Here is a 19118-nt window from a genome sequence, read left to right as displayed (position 1 = left end):
AAAATTATTCTGTTCATTTAAGTTTAATTTATTTAAATAATAAAATATTTATATTTAATTTAATTAAATTAAACAAATTTATTTATAAATATTAAACGAATATATTCATAAATATATAAAAATAAAAATATTTATAAATATTTAATAAATTATAATAAAATAAATATAGACAAATAAATATTAAATGAATATAAATAAACTTTAAAATATAATTAAAAATAAAAAATATAATAATATTATTATTATAAATAAATAATAAATAAATTTTAACTAAATTTAGTCGTATTGATTTTTTAATAAATAAACATTAAAAAATATTTAAAATTCGTTTATTAAAATTAATAAACGAATATAAATAACCAAAATTAAATATATTTACGAATAATTGGTCCAGAAAGCTGTGTTTGTGTACATGAGAATGAAGGAAGAAAAGTAACAAGCGACTGGTAGTAAAAGAGAAAGAGAGGCACAGACAAGGACTAAAAACAGAGCATGCTCTTCCCACAACAGCGCCTTACAACAAAACCATGAACAACAACAGCCACGGAGAAGAAGATCAGCATAAGAAAGAAAGCCTTGATTCCAGATTCAACCAAACCCTCAGAAATGTCCGAGGGTACCTTGTTTTTCTATTCCAATTTCCCATAACTTTACTTTTCTTTCTCTGTTTTTCTTCTTTGTTTTTCTCTCTTGTTTTGTCAATGTTGAATCTGGATTCTTGTGCCCGTGTTTGTCATTGGATTTAGATACCCATTTGAGAAATATCTTCGGATCTTTCGATTCTCATTTCCATTTCTCTAGTCATGTTAATTTTCCAAAAACTTTTAATTCTGTTTGTTGGGTATAAATTGCTGATGTTTGCACTTAGATTTAATCACCCTTTTGGGAGTTAAAGTCAGATCTTTCTTAGTTCTACTTAATGGCATAGCCCCAGTTTCTTCTTCTTTTTTTTTGGAAAATGATTCATTGTGCTTAGATGATAGCATTCAACTTTATTTTCCTGAACATGTCTTGATTTTGGTGTATGCTGTAATTTGATTGTGACATTATGGTAGGTGAAACGTAGGAATCACAGGGATTAAAAAAAGGTTATTCCTTTTCGTTTAGATTGGTTTTTCCTGATAATAAAAAGGACAATTATTGAACGTGGGAAGTTCCTAAAGATTATGGAACAAAGTTGACTTGTGTTTTTATGTCACCTTTATCACCTCGTCCATGTGGTTTTAATGAGTGTTAGAAAATTTGTGGTGATTTCTACTTGTATCTTGAATATAAATGCTAATGCTGCGTTTACCATCATTGTCGATTTAGAAACTACCTTTATCTGAGAGTACATGTTAACAAATTATGTAACTATTTCGCTATGGTGTCCTTAGAGAGTTGGAGTGTTCACCCATTCTTAACTTTGCTTCATGCATTTGCCTCTTTCACAATTATTGCTTTGGGTACAAATAATAATTTTCTTTTATGCCTGTTATTAAGGTTGCTTAAGGGTCGCAGTATTCCTGGTAAAGTCTTATTGACCAGAAGGCCAGATCCACTTGATGATTCTGGCTTACAGGAACGATCTCCCAGTTATCAAAGAAGCTTCTCACAGAACGACGTTGGCACAAGTGATGAAATGGACGAATCCATGGAGGTGATGTTGAGAGTGATTATCTTTCGTGTCTAAAAATTATTCTATTACTACAGTACTAAAAAAGGATTGTTGTAGTACTAGTGTGGCTTTTAGAGTTCTTTAAAGTCAGTAATATTATTAACTGAAAAACTTTCCTTTCATGTAGGGAGGGGTCAGAAATACAAATAACTCAGATAGTAATACAACTGTTGATAAGTTAAGTTGTTCAAACTTGAACATCCCGAAAGCTGCCAAAGAAGTTCAGAAGTCTGCAATGGGTGCAAGAGCTACTGATTCTGCCAGGGTTACAAAGTTCACTAGAGAGGTGTCAGGGCAAATGGTCATATTAGGTACCGTGTCTACTTTGTTGCTTCCAAAATGATTTATATATTTATTAGAGCCTGTTTAACCCCACTGAAACTTTTATAAAAATGTTACTTGATTAGAGCCATTCAAAAAATATTATAGAGTGAAATTGAATTAGGCTCTACAAGCGGCTTGGTCTACCTCAAAAATTGAGTTTTTGATAATTGTTCTTAGTTTTTGGTTGCAAAACTCCTAGCTTATGCTTCTTTAGTAGAGAAGCTGTTTCTAAGGCAAACACCAGCTTGTTTCTTGTCAATTGGTGATGCCATGATGACATTAAGATATATGTAAAGTTTGAATAGCATGATGACATCAAGATATATGTAGTTTTTAATATATTAAGAATACTGCAGGACTGCTTGTAATCTGTCGATGCTAAAGCTAAATGTTGATATCACTGTATGAGCTGTTTTATCAAAGTGTGTTCTCCTTTCTCTTACAAGTTTTGAATTATCATGGTGTTTGCATTGCTAAAAACTGTTAGAAACTTTTTCCCTTCTTCCAACTGTCACATCTATAGATGCTATGAACAAATTCTGGTTTGCTTTGCTTTTAAACAATTAAATTAGTAACCAGAAGGATATGCAATTGTATATTGAATGATATCTATGGAAAACTTACTGCTAACAATTGGCACCATCTAAGCCCATTCCAAAACAAAAAGGCTTGCAGCACATGCAATGTGTAAAAGAGTTACAGGAACATTATGAAGCTTTCTTTTTTGTCTCTTGTTTAAAAAATCAAATTGAGGTTCAAATAGCAGCTAGAATAGCCTGTAAATCAACTAACTTATATAGAAAAAGTACTTCTACTAAAGAATACTTGAGGAGATGCACGAATAGGTTGCTAGTAAAGTGAGAAACTTGCAGTTCAAAGTTGAAGTATAGAAGGTAAAAGCAGAGCAATAAGTACAAGCAATAACTTGATGGCAAAATTTGATTTGTCTCTTGGACTTTCTGCAGAGGGATTAAAGATTTAGCATAGAAAATAGGGGAGGGGGGAGGCATTTAAAAATCTAGGACTTGAATGAAAATACTTTGATGCTAAATAATGAAATCATATTACATTTTTATGTGTCTAAAAATTACATATAATATTAAACCTTGGAATTAATCTAATTTTCTAACAATATTTTTTGATGAATGTGATTGGCTGTTACTGTAAGTTTTGTCATAAAAGGTAAGTGTGACACCATATGTGGAGTATGATATACATGAAAGACTCTCATTATGCTCTTGAAAAAAGTCAAGGGAAGAATTTTTAACCCATCTGATATCTGACCTACCGATTAAAAACTCTCTTTAGCATCCCAAAGTATGGAATTAACCTAGGGACCTTGCTAATATTCCGAGGTTAAGTCCACTTGCTTGATCGCTTGTATACTTCAAAAAAGTACTATTGCAATAGGCACTACAAGGCATCTTTAGGAAAAAAAAGGCAAAATTGGTAAAAATAGAATGAACAAAAACAAGCATCTTCAGTTTTCAATTTTCTTTGAGTTTTTCTTGATTGCTTAAATTATCTTTTTATGCTATGCATTTAAGTTATGCATTAGTAGTAATTAACATCTAATGGGTGATGTCATATCTGGAAAAAGTCATTTAGTAGAATCAAAGAGGACTAGATATTGGTGTTGGATATTATGTAATGATTTTGTTCATTATTTGGTTCTACTTGACTATATTTGTTGCTTTACTTGCCTATCTTCAATTTTCTCTCTGTGATGTGATGTTGATTTGTTGTTGCTTGTGTTGTACATTTTAGAAGCTTTTACTTTCATCTTTGAATACCCACTTTTTCTATCTTATTAGCAAGAAACAATATACTGTTTTGGCTTGACATCTTCATTCTGCAGTCTGATGTGTGGATCATACTCATTCTGGTCTTTTATTATTCTATATGCACTTTTCTCTGTGTTAATTTGTATCATAAAACACTTTAATTTAGCTATCAGTACATCTTTCTTGATGTGATAGAGAACCTACACTTTAGCCATTCCTTTGCTTTTCCTGAACTCTAGTTTCACAATCTTTTTATTAGTAGGATCATAGTTTTGATTATTGTTTTGTCCTCGTGCAGAGAGATTACGTGAGTTAGCTTGGAGTGGTGTTCCACCTTACATGCGTCCTAATGTATGGAGACTTCTGCTGGTAGGCTTGATGTTCAAACTAAACTATCAGTTTTAGGAATCGGGAGGACTTGGACTGTATGAACCAATTTGTTCCTATGCTTTTCTGCAAAGGCTGTGAATTTTTTATTTTATGCCATTAGCATTAGAATGATGCTAATGATTTTGCTGTTAATTGCTGCCACTTTTAATTAGTCCATGTAGAATCCTCTAAATAAACAATTCCTATATGATCCACAGGATTGTACTTTTAAAGCTTTATGACCAGTTAATTGGTGCATTCCTAGTGTGATGAGTTCTTCTGTTTAATGATGCCAAGATACTAGGCTTTGCTTTTAGATGTATCCTTTTTAGGAGGTATTGGTTTTAGTTTATTACAAATGCAATTTAAGGGGGTTGGCTTTCTCTTAATTTATGTAGTCTTGGTGGCTTTCTATTCCAAGTAATGGAACAAATGAGGCCACTTTTTAGAGCTGAAGAATCTACATGTCTCATATTTGATATCCAGGTTTAACAAATGTGTTGCCTAATGGATCTAGGTTGTCTTTATTAAATAAATTTTGTTGCTTGTTTGGAATTAAAATATTAACTGACAACAGGGATATGCACCACCTAATTCAGATAGAAGGGAGGGAGTTTTAAGGAGGAAACGCCTTGAGTATCTTGATTGTGTTGCTCAATTTTATGACATTCCGGACACTGAACGGTCAGATGATGAGATCAATATGCTTCGCCAGGTGCCTTTAGCCCTTACTTAATTCCCAAACTCGATTGTCAGCCTTCTATATCTGATTATTAACAATTGTTATTTTTTTCTGTTTGTTAGATTGCTGTTGATTGTCCTAGAACTGTACCTGATGTTGCTTTCTTTCAGCAAGCACAAGTTCAAAAATCCTTGGAGCGCATTCTTTATACATGGTAAGATGGTATTTGAATTGGTGAATTCACATTTATTGATGGCTTTCTTATAGCATGTAAAGCAGACAATATTTTTTAAGAATTGAAAATTATTTCTGCTGTTATTGATACCAGAATGCTTGATTCTTCTATATGGAACAATTATGTTTGAATTAGTTTATTTTAACTATTACTCATTTTTAATTATACATATCCTAAGGAATGACTATTTTTCCTTTTACTATTTACGGTTGCTTCAAAGCAACGTTGGAGGAGGCAAAATACAAATGGTAGAAAGCAAGTAACAAAACAACAACAAAATAGTGTTAATTTTACATTCACATTCAGTTCTTAAGAGATTATATTTTAGAAAGTATTTTAGATTGTACTATATTTATTCAATCCCTGATTTGTTTTCTTTGATTAACCAAGATATTTCCTCCTACTAGCTTCATTTTTTTTGCTTTATATGTTTGAGTATTTTCTTGTTCTGTGTTAGGATACAGTTTTTGGATTTTTTTTTTATGGTAGTTGATAGGATCATAGAATTTTACGATCCAATTCTACTATTCATAGAAGTTTACAATCTAATTCTACTTTCTGATTGTGTGGAACCCCAAATGGTCTTAAGTAGGATCCTATTTAACTACTGCAGTTGGATATGTACGTGTCACTAAGATAGATGCTTGTTTAAGCTATATCCAAATAATTTGTATGCTGTAGTTCAGATTCTAGTGTGTGAATACTTTACAAAGATATCCTGCACCAACTGTTAACTATTGCCTTTACTATGATGTTTTCTATCTTCTGGTAAATCTTCCATGTTTAGTAGGCCTATGAACAGTAGACATAACAAAGTTCTCTCGAATATTGGTATGATCCATCGTTTGATTCTTTCTGAAATGTGAACATGATTTTCTGTCTATCATATTATAATGACTTCATGATTGCTGTTATTTGGAGAGCTTAGGCATCATGTCGTATTATGATATTTTTTATTACTGCAGAGCTTTAAATCTACTATCTGACATTTTGCTGCTCTAGTTCTAATGTAAATCTCTAGTGCTGTGCCCTGATCACTTTTTTTTCTTATTAAATTGTGTTTAAATTTCATATTTTGAGTGAAAGTTGATGACTATTAATTATTAATTTCAAATGGAGCTATAACTTTGGGCAGCTTGAGAAGATGCTATGAGATCCCAGTGTTGTTTTGGGGGTAATTGATGTTTTTCTTCACCTTTATCCACAGGGCCATTCGACATCCTGCAAGTGGATATGTCCAGGGGATAAATGATCTTGTCACACCCTTTCTAGTTGTCTTCTTATCAGAGTACTTAGAACGGAGCATTGATAGTTGGTCAATCTCTGATTTATCTTCAGAGAACATCTCCAATATAGAAGCTGATTGCTATTGGTGCATGTCAAAGTTGCTCGATGGCATGCAAGATCATTACACATTTGCTCAACCAGGAATTCAAAGGCTTGTATTTAAGCTGAAGGAATTGGTTAGGCGTATTGATGGTAAAATATTTAGGGTCCTTCATTTGTCTCCCTGGTGTTCTTTTTGATTCAAGAAATCAATCACCTTTTTCTTTACGAAGGAAATTTAAGCCTTCATTTATTGTGAAGACATTTTTTTTTCTGTAAAAGGTTCTAAAGAAAGCAAGAGGTTATGCATGCACGTGCAAGCACCTTCTAAATGTTACAGAGAAAGACAAGAGGTTTTTGTGTGTGAGTGTGTGTGTGTGCGCACGTGCACTTACTTTAGTTTAAGGGCAACAGAGAAAAGATGCATGTGTTTGTGCGTGTCTATCTTTGTGGATAACGTGTAATAATCCCCTATATATAATGTACATGTGATTTTCTTTATTTACTTAAAATTTAATTTATAGTTTGTATGTTCTAATTTCATCTCTTTGTCTTATTAACTGCTTTATTCTGTTAACTTGTACCAGAACCTGTTTCTAGACATATGGAGGACCAAGGACTTGAATTTCTTCAATTTGCTTTTCGCTGGTTCAACTGTCTACTGATCCGTGAGGTAAGGTTTAATCCCACTATCCACATCCATTCATTTTAGTTGTTTAGTTATCCTGCATTTCAAACTTTTTTATGCTTGATTGAAAAACTAGTCCAACTTTTAATTTTTCTTGTGGCTCTGTTAGATTTTTTTAATCTTTTTTGCTTAACAGATCCCTTTCCATCTAGTAACCCGTCTATGGGACACCTATCTTGCTGAAGGAGATGCACTGCCTGATTTCCTTGTGTACATATTTGCCAGTTTTCTTTTAACGGTGAGGAGTGCTTTAACTTCCTTTGTGCTGATGTAATTTACTAGCCTTCATCTTTGACTGCATATTTGCTACCTTAAGGAGATACAGCAATGATAATTGTTCAAATAAAAAGATGCGTTTGTCTGTGCGTGTTTTTTCTTTCTTCTTTTTCTTATCCAAGAGAAAAAGAATGACTATTTCTCTGGTAAAAAACATAATGATTGCTAATGGTGAAGCTATTGGATGGATGACATTCAAACAGAAAGCGAGCATCTCTTGCAGCTTCCTTCATAGGGATAAGAGCTTGTGTTCTCTCAAATTTACTTTGTTTAAATTGGTTGATGCTTGTTTTCCTGGATTGCTGCAACTGCCTGATTACTTATTGTTTCTGTTAAGAAGTAATTTGAACTTCACTTCTGCATGGTTTGCTTTTCTTCTTTCTTTCCTTAAATTTTCTTTTCATTGTTTCCATTATTTTGTCTGATTTGTTATGGACTCTGCTGATGAGCTTTGCTGCTGTGATTTGTAATCATTCAACTGCAAATATTTTTGTTACATAATTAATGATACTTCAATATTGGATTTCTCTGGAAATATTTTTCTTTTCTCTATGATTGTTCATAACCCTGAAGACTCTTGCAAAGCTAAACTGATGAACCTTATGTTTCATATTTTCAGTGGTCGGATAAACTTCAGAAGCTTGATTTTCAAGAGTTGGTGATGTTCCTTCAACACCTTCCAACTCACAACTGGACATATCAAGAGCTTGAAATGGTACTTTCAAGGGCATACATGTGGCACAGTATGTTTAACAGCTCTCCCAGCCATTTGGCTAGCTGAACTCAAATTTTATGTTTACTATTTATTGACCAACAGTTACCTCATTTTCCCCTTTCAAAATCCCATTTGTTTGTTGATCAAAGAGGCTCAGAGAGCAATGTGCATGTTTTTCTTTTCAAGTAGAGGCCAACAGATGTTCCTACTTGTACTGTGGCATGTAATTTCACACATTTGTAATGCCAAGCAAGCACTCCTTTGTACATTTACCTTGAACTTGAGAAATGACATTTTCATTGTACAGCAAATTTTGAATTCCATTAACAGAGCTGAGTGAGAATGCTGTTTTTTTGTTTTTATTTTGATCACAAATTTTTTTGCCATTACATATTGGTATCCTATTGACGAGTCTATTGTTCATTGTCATGGATAAAGATCTATTTAGATGAATGATAAGATCAATTTAAATGAAATTAAAAACAGCAATAATGATGAGATAGAGTATTGTAACGATGAGATTAAAATTAATAGTTGAGATACGTATTTAGATGCAATATTGAGATACGTATTTAGATGCAAATATAGCGGTAGCAGTTTGTTTGGATATATTCGTTACTACTGGACCCCTTTCCCCTTCAATGAGAAATTGGAAAGGTGATGCAATTGAGCGCCCCCTAATGCATTGGTGGGGTGGGAGGAGGGGTTGCTCTTCAAATGCACAGCACGGTGCGGTTGTGGGTCAAAACCCTCTCTAATGCAACGGTAGATGGCATCCAAATGAAGCCTAAACAGTGTGGTGCCCGCAGACCATAGCCAAAGATTAAAAACCACTTGGTCTTCTTTTACATGCAGTTTCCGGTTTTAAAGTTGAATACTCGTATTGATCAGTGAAACAGTCAGCGTCCATTGAAGCTGTTCTGAGACGGCTAATTAAAGAGCATAATTGTAGAGTTTAACAGTAGATAACATAAGATTACCTGGACAAGTAGAATCAAATTGAACAAACTTTAACATAATTATGAGACATAACTATTACATCCAGTTAAAAATATCAATTAACAAACTCACATAAGTTGATATGCTCAATCTCAGTGGCCTATTTGCTTCTTTCTTTAGGGTGGTAGGGAATTCCTGGTCTTAGCATCTTGTTCATTGGTGCTAGATTGATTTTGAAACACAGAACAGTTATCTGGAGTATCTATCATTGCTAATAGTTCATCAATATTGCAAAGATCATAGTCAGACGAATCCTGAATCATAGACAATCAGATATTAGTTCTTCCAATGTTTACATTATCTCTATGGATAAATGATTAGAAACTCTCATGTCTTACCGTTGGGTAGATATTTTCAAAACTAGCTAGCAAGTTGGAGCTCTCAATCTCAGCAACTATGCCATGTTGATTGCTTCTTGCTTCAAGATAGGTGAAATTCTGGGAGGGATTACCATGTTCACTAGTGCTGAATTGATTTTGAACCACAGCACTGCCAGTTGGTGATTCTGGCTGTGTTATTAGCAATCCACGGACATCTACAGAGTCCTGAAGGATAGATAAATGAACCTTAGTTTCTAGTATTCTTTAAACACCTGTAAATGATTAAAAAGTTTCTTACTCTTGAAATTGCATCAACTGTAGCATAATTTCTCGAATTCGAGGCTAGGTTAGAGACTTCATTCTTATCAACAAAATCATGTTGGTAGCTTGTTTCATCATTCTGAGCACCATTATCTTGTTCATTGGTGCTAGATTGATTTTGTACTCCACCAGATGCTTCTACCTCCACTAATGGTTTATTGGAGTCAAACTGGCCCTGAATCATGGATAAATAGACATTAGTTTGGGACAAGTTCATCGTGATTGAAAGTGTTGAAAGAATTTCTCAATAAGGCATCTAACCTCTGGAGTAGTTGTGTCCTTTGCAACTTGATTTCTTAAATCAGAAGGCAAATCGTGATTTGATGCACCTTTGTTGTTTGAAATGCTGGCGTCCTCAGATCGTTTCATTAATTTACCCAGAAAAAATGTGGTCTGCAAAAAATTTCAGGAAGTAAAAAGCTTGGACATCAGAGTCAATTACTTCTACATCTTTATCACATCATATTTAGTGATCTTTTTGAAGAATTTAGAGCTATCTGTGATCAACTTTCCCAATTGAGTTCATTATTCATGAAAAAATTTCACAATTCAGGAGCAAAACAAGAATGAACATTGCATGGAAGAGCCCGAAACAGTCAATAACATGCCTGATTAGGGGGAGTTGCAGTATTGAGTTGATATTCATGCATGACCCAGACAGCCTTGTTCCTGTTGTAGCATCTACACTTGGTCTTGTCTTTGTTGTTTTCGTTCATGGTCTTGTATTTCTTTGTGCTGGTACCCTTAGGACGACCTTCATGGAAAACTAAAGACCTCTTGCTGCCAATCTCTGCTTTGGTATCACTAGCCAGTACCTTTCGGCGCCTGCCTGTTGACTTCCAGTATCCTTCCTTGGTGACTCTTTTGATCAGATTACCTCTCTGGTACTTGTGATTCAATGAGTAGATGAAATACCACTCCCTACAACCTGGCTGTAGCACTGAAAGCCCTGGAAAACACGTTTACACAGAGTCACAAACACATGGGAAGTAAAGTTTAAACAAGATCTAAGTACTTACCAGGTAATTCCCAAGGCTGAAACTCGCAGATGTCTTTGAGTTGAGTGATATATTGGACGAGAGAATCATGGCCGAATGTTATATCTTCTAGATATCCAATAAGTTCTTCATCGGATGGTCGGAATCCATATCCCTTTATATCGTTCATTTCCTCCGAAATCTATAAGATCAACCTGGAAAACGTTGCAATGGAAGAAGGAAGGAGCCACCAGATTATGTTTTATAGCACAATGAAGCTGAGACTCCTTCCTTGCTACTTAATTGTGTAAAATTCTTTGGTAAATCCTACTAAAGATTTACCAAAGAATAAAGCTTAGTCAATTTTATTGGGTTTCTTCTGGTAATTTCTTGTCCATAGCAGGGGTGATAAGTGAAAGTTTTTTTTTTTTAATTAAACCAATAGTTTAGGGACAGGTTGGCTCAATGGCCCTCCGCATACTTCCGTTTCTCAGCCATTCACAGCCTAATGATGTCAACAAAAGGAGAGTGAATGGCATTTTTCTTTAGGGAAATTACCAGCCAATTTCAATCTACTCCATTCCAGGGTATCTTCTTTATTATTCTCCTTTTGACTGCCATTGGCCATTGGCCACCGGCCACTGGCCAGTCATCTTCTGGCCTTTTCCATCTTTCTTTTGCTAGTTTGTTATGTTCCCCACTAAATGGATCTTCCTTCGTGTACATGATTTATTTGTACATGTGGGTTAAAGTAATTGAACATGTCTATTTAGGTTTTTTATTTATTTTTTGAACAAATGGCTACATGTATAATTGCGTTAAACTTCAAATTCGAAATTTCAAAACTTTAGTGTATAAAATAATATTTTTTTCTAAAAAGTAAAAGGTTTAAAATTAGAACTAAATTCATGCATTTAACTCCACCGTATTTGAGTTAAATCAAATATATTATAGGAATCAACTTGTGTCCATTTGCTATTAAAATCTATGCTTCTTGGCTTGAGCTTGAGCCACTTCAGTTTCCATGTCAATGCTTGATCCTTCATGCTCCATGCAGGATCTTTTTCTGAATGACTCATTTGAGTAGGAAGATTCCGTCATGCCCAAGGAGGGAAAGCTTGAGCCCTCTATCTCAGCAGCGGCAGCTGATTTGCTTCGTTCATCAGGGTAGGCAATTCCATTGTCAATCAAATTTGAATTCCTGAACTCATCAGCAACTTGCTGGTTGATGCTAGATTGATTTTGAACCCCATCACCATTGTCATCAGGTGCTTCCTGCACTCCATACAACTCGTGAAGGTATAGCCCGTCCAAGCATAAATCATCAAAGCCAAACAGGTTCTGAATCATATATAGAAAAGCAAATATTAGTTTTCGATATGTTTATTCCATCTATGGACAAATAATCTGAAAGTTTCTCACCATTTGGCTTGTATCTGCTATAGGACAGCTACTGAAATTATCAGGCAAGTTGAAGCCATTATTCTCTGCAACTATATTATGTTGATTGCTTCTTTCCTTAGGATGAGTTTCATCATTGCCAATGACAACATTTTGGAAGGAATGATCATGTTGATTGGTATAGAGCTGATTTTGAGACAAACACAAAAAAACAACAGATGTTAGATGAGCCATTGATTAATAATCTGCAACATAATTTTCGAGATTTCATGGCTTCAGGTTTGAGATTACTTCATTCCCATCATTGACAAAGTTCTCTTGATTGCTTCTTTCTTCAGGGTATGTCTCATAGTTGTCATTAGTTGGTTCACTTGATTGATTTTGAATCCAATTGTAGTCATTAGATACTTCAATCTCGACTAATGGTTCCTGATGAAAGTCTAGTTGAACCTGAAGTATAGACAAAACATAAACTTGTGAAGTATTCCTCATCATTGACATGAAAAAAAAAATTTATAGCAATAACTTGTTGCAGAAGAAATCTAACCTCTGGAGTTGGAATATGATCGTGTTCAAAGTAATTAGAACATAATTGTTGATTTGTTTCACATTTGTTATTCGATGTTATCATATTATATTCTATAAATTAAAAACATGCATATACATAAACACATATAAATATATAAATACATACATATACATATGCGTGTTGGTTGTTATGTTAATAAATATCCGAAAATAAGTAGTTAAAAATACGTACCAGTTAAATCCCAAGGCTTCCGGCTGCAAATATCGCTCCCAAGATCAGTAACATGTTGGACCAAGTAATCAGAGCCAAGCAATAATGTTCTATTCTGTAGGTATCCGATGAGCTCTTGCTTGGACGGCGAGAATCCATAACCTTTGAAGTTGTTCATTTGAAGGGAATTTCTAGCAGGAACAAGAGAATATAGCAGGGGGAGCTTTGCTTTAATGTGAACATGAATGTTGAATAAATAGAAAATAATGAAGCAATCACTCCTTCGGTCCCAAGTCTAAAACAAGTCCTTGAGACTAAAGCTGTGGAAAATATTATAGGTGGACCCCACAATCCGTGTCAAAATTTTTCAATTTCTTTTATTTTTGAAGTAATTCTTTAAAAAAATAGTAATTAAGGAAGTATTCATCTTTAATATATAGTTATCTTTAAATGATAAATAAATAATTTTTTATATATTATATTGATTAACAAATTTGTAATTCAAATATCGCATTAAAAATTTTTTAAATTTAATTATTAAATTAAATATTTTATTATAATTTAAAAATTATTCATGACATTAATCTTTAAAAAAATATTTAAACCTGTAATACACTATGCTTCTTTTTGCATGTGCACTATTAAAGTTTAATTTTTAATCAAAAAAATCTACTATTATAATATATAATTCGAAAAATTATTTTATTTATTGTGGGTGGAAGTTTTAGATTCTACTAATATATTTAATAAGATAATACATGTTTTTTAAGATATGTTTAAAAAATTAAAAATAATTAAAATTAAAATATATGTTAATATTTTAATCTTTCTTGTAAAATTAAAATAAAATATATGTTAACATCAATTCTTCAAAAACCAATTTGTAAGTTTCTCTTAAATCCATAACCTATTTCTCTTTTGATTTTTTTTTTTTTTATAAATTACTAATACCTGTTTCATTTTCACTATTTTTAGATGCAAATTGAAGCATTCAACAATCACTCTGTTTGATTTCTTTGAAAAAATTTACTAGAAAATAATTTAAAAAATCCTAATGTATTATAGTTTGAACCTTCAATTTGCAGGGCTTACATTGTGGGCTTATATTATTGCCAACGACCGCTTGATATATGTTAGATTCTTAGTTCTAGTAATTAACGTTAAGATTATTAATATCAAATAATGTTTTGATTTTTTTTAAAAAATATAATATATATCAATATAAGTTATTTCGACATATTATTTTAAATTTTTTGATTTAATATAAATATATTTATAAATATATATGAACTTATATATTATAATATTATTAATAATCTACAAAATAAATATGTATTATATTCAAAAATCAAATAAATAAATTTAAAATCATAAGAAATAATATCATAAATTTCTCATGAAATTTTTAATCACTTAATCTGATTGTATGATATTTAAATAAATATTTTTAGTATAAATATTAAGATAAAAATAAAGAGATGAAAAAAATTAACCAAAGATTTATAATTGTTAAACTTTATAAAAGGAGTATAATTGATTTCTTGAAAAAAAATTGAAATACTTAAAAACTTTGTTTTAAAAAAATAAAGTATAAAAACAAAATTAAAATTAAAAAAAATTCAACTTTTAAGGGTTATTTTATTAATTAATTTTATTTTTATTAGGTTAAATATAATTAAATTACAAAAACAAGTAAAAAATTACAAAATATATTTCACATTCATATATTGACCGAAATAAGTTATTTCATCAAAATTTAACGAAATAGGCCAAAACTAACAAAAACAACCGATAATTATTCAGTACCAAATCTGATATGAAAAATCATCTTTGAATATATCGTATTTTGATATAACTAGAGTATATTGGTTGATATAGCCGGTACTGAAACAAAATTAACAACTATGATTAACGTTCATGACTGCCTTAATTTATAATAATAATAATAATAATAATGCATGGGTGAAACATCAAGCATCCCACAGCAAAGCCTGTCTTTCCAGGCCACCTCTCTTCAATGGCTCTTAACTACAACTATTGGAAGAAAGTCTGATGGTATACATGATGGCCAAGGAAAATGAATTATATATAAGACAAAACATCTTTCTACTCATTTAACAATTGTGAGTCTGTCAGTGGTAAAATAGATTTTTCAATGCTCAAACAATATGAGCAAAGTGCTTCAATATTTCATTTCTCTTCAAATTTTCTTTTCTGCAATATTTTCTCAAACAAAACAGTCCAAACATAAAAATACTCAAAGTATCAAAAACTCATCCCTAATGTATACTTTCCCTGGTTATATATTATATATGAGAGCATGTACGATGCGAAAAGTGAGCCATGTCTATGCCAAAAAGAGGAACAAATACACAACCAACCAAGCTGTCACATTAAACCAAAGGTTGATGATAAGATTATAGGCAAAGGTATCAGAAAATGAAATTAAAATCAAAAGTTGAAAGTTCCAAAATTTAAGGAACGCTTGCTTCTTTTGCCGGTCATTTGCATTATCATATCTATGAACCGCTTAAGATTGCTTCCTTGTCTAAGTTACTGTGTATTTGAGAACAATTATTTGAATCTAACCAGGATAATCTCTGCTCCTTAGCGTCCAACAAAAATTCAAAAGCATGTCAGGTTATGCAAATAATATTCATTAATCATAAATAAAACAACAGGAAAGTAAAAGGGAGAAGCTTCCATGATTAGAATACCTTAACAATCTGAAAATTCCACTTAATTCATTTGGCACTTCCAACCTGTCCCGGCTGCAAGCCAGACCATCTGTGATCTGAGAATTCAGGTCCTGAAAGCTGTATTTGAAATTATATGATGCAGTGAAAGCAGAATATGGTTGGAACAACTGATACAGGTATTATTGCAAGGATATCATGAACCATAAATGTAGGAAATCTTGGGCTACTTGCACACCAGCAGCCTAGCATGTCAAAGAACATGCTTCACAAAGTAAAGGCTCTTCTAAGTAACAATCAAGCTCAGACTTCCAAGAAGCCACCTTGTAGCTCTGCTTGCAGATGCATATCTGCCAAAAGAGTCAAGCATAGATTACTCGATGCTGTATGATGTTGAACAACTAGAATCACCATAGGCTGAAGCAGTTGTCAATTTGCTGGAATCAATTGCATACTCATATTAAACATTAGTAACAGCTTAATGAAATCTAGTTAACTGCACCTTACTATCATCACATAGAAATCAATCAATGAGAACTCAAAAAAATCTAATTTTAGTTGATTACTGTAAAAGCAAAAACAAACCATATGTCACTTATGGATGGCATTCTTAACTGTTTCAATCCATGATTCATTCTTGCAACTGAAGCTCAGAAGTGAACACTGAACATAACACAAGCAATTAACTCAGGATTGAGGATTCTAATACGAATCACGAGTTAAAGATCATCACCTGAGTTAAGTTCTTTGAAAAATGGCTTTCTGCAAAGTGCCCCAACTAAAAACATGTACAGTACTATATATTTGATAAGTTATATTTTTACAGCATGAATAAAAGCATTCTTATTAATCTATAAAGAGTCATCTATGTTCCAGAATACCTGTTTATAAAGCCCATGTTCTTCCACTAGACAACCGATCATCGGGATGGTTCTTCTAGTCATGTTACATGCGAAACATCAAGGAATTCTGTTCATGAATTTGATAGCATCATGAGAAAGGAAAAAATCTACTGTAACAGAATGATTCTCAGTTTCTCACCAGCACAATTGCTCAGTAGCCTGATTGCAGCAGCAGCATGAAGGCATGACTTGCATCTATGACAGAACTCGTTGTTTGTTAAATTAATTGGATAAATAAGTATTAAAGCTTTCCAATTGCACAGGGTGAGAAATTAATTGTCAACCAAAGGGAAAAAAGACTAACAGGAAACGTATTTACATAAATAAAAAGCCTGATTTGTTGAATCATACCACAAATTTTATTAGCAACAAACGAAGAAAAAAACATGATACCATCTCTATTTATGGAAAATTACAAAAAAAAAAAATGTAGAAGTAGAGGGTAAAATGTGGAAAGAACAACGAGAATACGACTACAAAGTACAAAGCAAGCTTCTGATATCCTAGACAAGTACAAGCATAGTATATAATCCAAAAGGAGAAAGAAATGAAAAAAATTACAATTTTGTCTTATACTTGCAGTCTTGGTCCCCAACTGATGAATTAGATAAAAAGACAATAAAATTGCAGGAAGTGGACGAATCAACATGAATCTTAAACAGATTCAAGACATTAACCTTGCCTGAAATCTTAGTAAAAGTGTTGAGGGGCAATTCACCACCCCTAACATCAGAAAGGAACTTTGAATCTGAGATCAAACGATCCGCCATGACAGTCAGTGTCAAGTTCATGGGAACCGTTTCATCAGCAGAAATCTTACCAGCTGGAATTGGAACCTCGCCTACCTGCTGACCCCTGTAATTCAACTGTGCAGTCGAGTCTTTGTACTTGAACCCAACTTTGTTTGGGTTCTTGATTGAAAGATCCACATCCAGGGTAGCGTTCAGCAACACTTGGAGTCTTGCCAAATCCAGAGAAACCTTCAGGTTGGATAAGGAGACAGAGTCGATGGTTGTCACGGGGCGTTTGGCCTTGAAAACGGTGAAAGCCAGGATGACTATCAGGATTATGATGAATATCAAAACACCCATCACTCCAAAACAGATGTTTCTAAGTCTAAGCCTACGCTTGATGCCACTGGCCGCTGTATTGCCTGGCTGTGCCATTGATATCCCATTCTTGCTTCTCAATGATTCCACCTCCATATTTGATAATTCTTTCTTCCAGGCTGAAAATTTTGCAGATTTACACAGTGGGTTTGTTTTTATTTTGACAAATAATAAGAAAAAAGCACTCAAACTGAAGACGGACAGCCCATGCTAGCGGCTACCTAACAACGAAGAGCAGGCTAATAAAAGCATGTAGCATAAATTTCTTTATTATTCCTTGAATAAGCTAAGCTAAACGAGCTAGACATGAATGAATTTTTATTTATTTCTGTCCAAATTCACGTGATGCACAGAGGAAACTTGACTTGATTACAAGGATTTTCATTCAATTTGGAAACTTTATCCAAGAATGGTCAAAATCTAATATTCAAAAGAAAAAAAATCAAATCAATGAGCATTTAAATATGTTGGGCGGTTAGGCAGTCCATGAGTTCATGTTTCATGCAATTTGTGGTCATTGTTGATATAATCATTGATCCAAAATGAACACAATATTTAATAAATATTTCGTAAATAAATTCAACTTTTTTATATTTATTTATTAAATTTAATAAATAATCAAGAATAATATTTAAAATTTTATTGATTAAATTAATATATCACCAATATAGTAAAATTTTTTTATATTCAATTCACTTATATATGATGATATAAATAAATAAAATATTTGATAAATAATTTGTAAATAAATTTGATTTATATTTATTTTAACTTTAACGAATAATCATAAATAATATTTTAAGATCTACTAATTTAACAAATAAATTATATCTGTAACAAATTTATTCATATCGTATTAGTTTATACTTCGATATAATCAATGTTAATTTAATTAAAATTTTGACTTTTCTACTTTTTGGCGATTTTTTTTATAAGATATTCTTGGTTTACTTGGCTCAAAACAGTTGAAGTATCATTTTCCTACTTTTTTTTTTGGCTTCTAAGATATTCTTTGACTACATAGTTCCAAAGAAATGGAGAGTAAGATAGTATTGTTAATGGATCCTTGCAACCCAATGTTTTAATAATCAAATCAATCATATAACAGAAAATAATAATCAAATCAGTCATTGAATCAGCTGAAGGGTCGGTTTTCAATTCAATTGATCAATTCTATTTTACTAGTATTAACTATATAAACTTTTCCAAAAATTTTAAAAATAACTTGTTGGTTATTATGAACATGTTGATTTTAAGTAAATTTAATAATTCGTGTTTTTGTATCGTATAAAATATTAAATATTTATATATTTGTGTCATATTTTATATAAAAATTACGTATGATAATTCGTATCAATATAAAAATATGAAATATATATTTTTTTATTTTGTTAAATCTATTTATGATTTTTAATAAAATTTTAAATCATATTATTTTTATATCTTTTGTTTGTATTATTTTTTTTATCATATCATTTTATCTTATTTAAAATTGTTAAATCTAATTTTAAATTTTGGATTGTTAAAGATTATATTTTTAAAACCTGATCTATAGTCAAATTGATAGAACTTTTGATATCCGATTCAATTAATTCAAT

At 32.1% G+C, this 19118-nt stretch overlaps 4 protein-coding genes across 13 annotated transcripts; 1 reads left to right on the top strand and 3 right to left on the bottom strand.

Moving 5' to 3' along the window:
• Window positions 1-366: 366 nt before the first annotated feature.
• On the top strand, window positions 367-8367 carry LOC111287548 (uncharacterized). Of its 2 annotated transcripts, XM_022878170.2 has the most exons (10): window positions 367-616; window positions 1483-1639; window positions 1785-1968; window positions 4064-4134; window positions 4712-4849; window positions 4939-5030; window positions 6259-6530; window positions 6965-7050; window positions 7202-7303; window positions 7961-8367. In XM_022878170.2, exons 1-10 carry the CDS (start codon window positions 528-530, stop codon window positions 8120-8122), a joined length of 1353 nt encoding a protein of 450 aa, XP_022733905.1. In that variant the 5' UTR covers window positions 367-527; the 3' UTR covers window positions 8123-8367. The 2 variants fall into 2 exon arrangements, with proteins under 2 accessions (XP_022733905.1, XP_022733906.1); XM_022878171.2 differs by lacking the exon at window positions 7202-7303 and having other exon boundaries at window positions 376-616.
• A 191-nt stretch (window positions 8368-8558) lies between these two features.
• On the bottom strand, window positions 8559-11479 carry LOC111287549 (uncharacterized). 2 transcript variants are annotated; one of them, XM_089758963.1, is made up of 7 exons: window positions 10716-11479; window positions 10305-10645; window positions 9958-10089; window positions 9674-9871; window positions 9394-9600; window positions 9128-9309; window positions 8559-9036 (listed from the first exon to the last, which is right to left on the bottom strand). In XM_089758963.1, the coding sequence occupies exons 1-6, from the start codon at window positions 10861-10863 to the stop codon at window positions 9172-9174; spliced, it is 1164 nt and encodes a 387-aa protein (XP_089615089.1). In that variant the 5' UTR covers window positions 10864-11479; the 3' UTR covers window positions 8559-9036; window positions 9128-9171. The 2 variants fall into 2 exon arrangements, with proteins under 2 accessions (XP_089615089.1, XP_022733907.2); XM_022878172.2 differs by lacking the exon at window positions 8559-9036 and having other exon boundaries at window positions 9051-9309.
• Window positions 11480-11601: 122 nt separating this feature from the next.
• On the bottom strand, window positions 11602-13053 carry LOC111288225 (uncharacterized). The gene is made up of 5 exons (XM_089758901.1): window positions 12835-13053; window positions 12622-12713; window positions 12366-12524; window positions 12096-12260; window positions 11602-12014 (listed from the first exon to the last, which is right to left on the bottom strand). Exons 1-5 carry the CDS (start codon window positions 12989-12991, stop codon window positions 11652-11654), a joined length of 936 nt encoding a protein of 311 aa, XP_089615027.1. The 5' UTR covers window positions 12992-13053; the 3' UTR covers window positions 11602-11651.
• A 2036-nt stretch (window positions 13054-15089) lies between these two features.
• LOC111287861 (late embryogenesis abundant protein At1g64065-like) lies at window positions 15090-17928 on the bottom strand. Of its 8 annotated transcripts, XM_089758962.1 has the most exons (4): window positions 16551-17928; window positions 16391-16478; window positions 15531-15859; window positions 15090-15419 (listed from the first exon to the last, which is right to left on the bottom strand). In XM_089758962.1, exon 1 carries the CDS (start codon window positions 17614-17616, stop codon window positions 16969-16971), a length of 648 nt encoding a protein of 215 aa, XP_089615088.1. In that variant the 5' UTR covers window positions 17617-17928; the 3' UTR covers window positions 15090-15419; window positions 15531-15859; window positions 16391-16478; window positions 16551-16968. The 8 variants fall into 8 exon arrangements, with proteins under 8 accessions (XP_089615088.1, XP_089615086.1, XP_089615083.1 ...); XM_089758960.1 differs by having other exon boundaries at window positions 15531-16478; XM_089758957.1 differs by having other exon boundaries at window positions 15090-15413; window positions 15531-16478.
• Window positions 17929-19118: the final 1190 nt, after the last annotated feature.

Source organism: Durio zibethinus, chromosome 4 (assembly GCF_047325235.1).
Source record: "Durio zibethinus cultivar Kanyao isolate XHJ-2024 chromosome 4, ASM4732523v1, whole genome shotgun sequence".
Lineage (NCBI taxonomy): Eukaryota > Viridiplantae > Streptophyta > Magnoliopsida > Malvales > Malvaceae > Durio > Durio zibethinus.
Note: the sequence above shows the minus strand (reverse complement) of the source record. Positions and strands in the feature narration are given on the sequence as shown.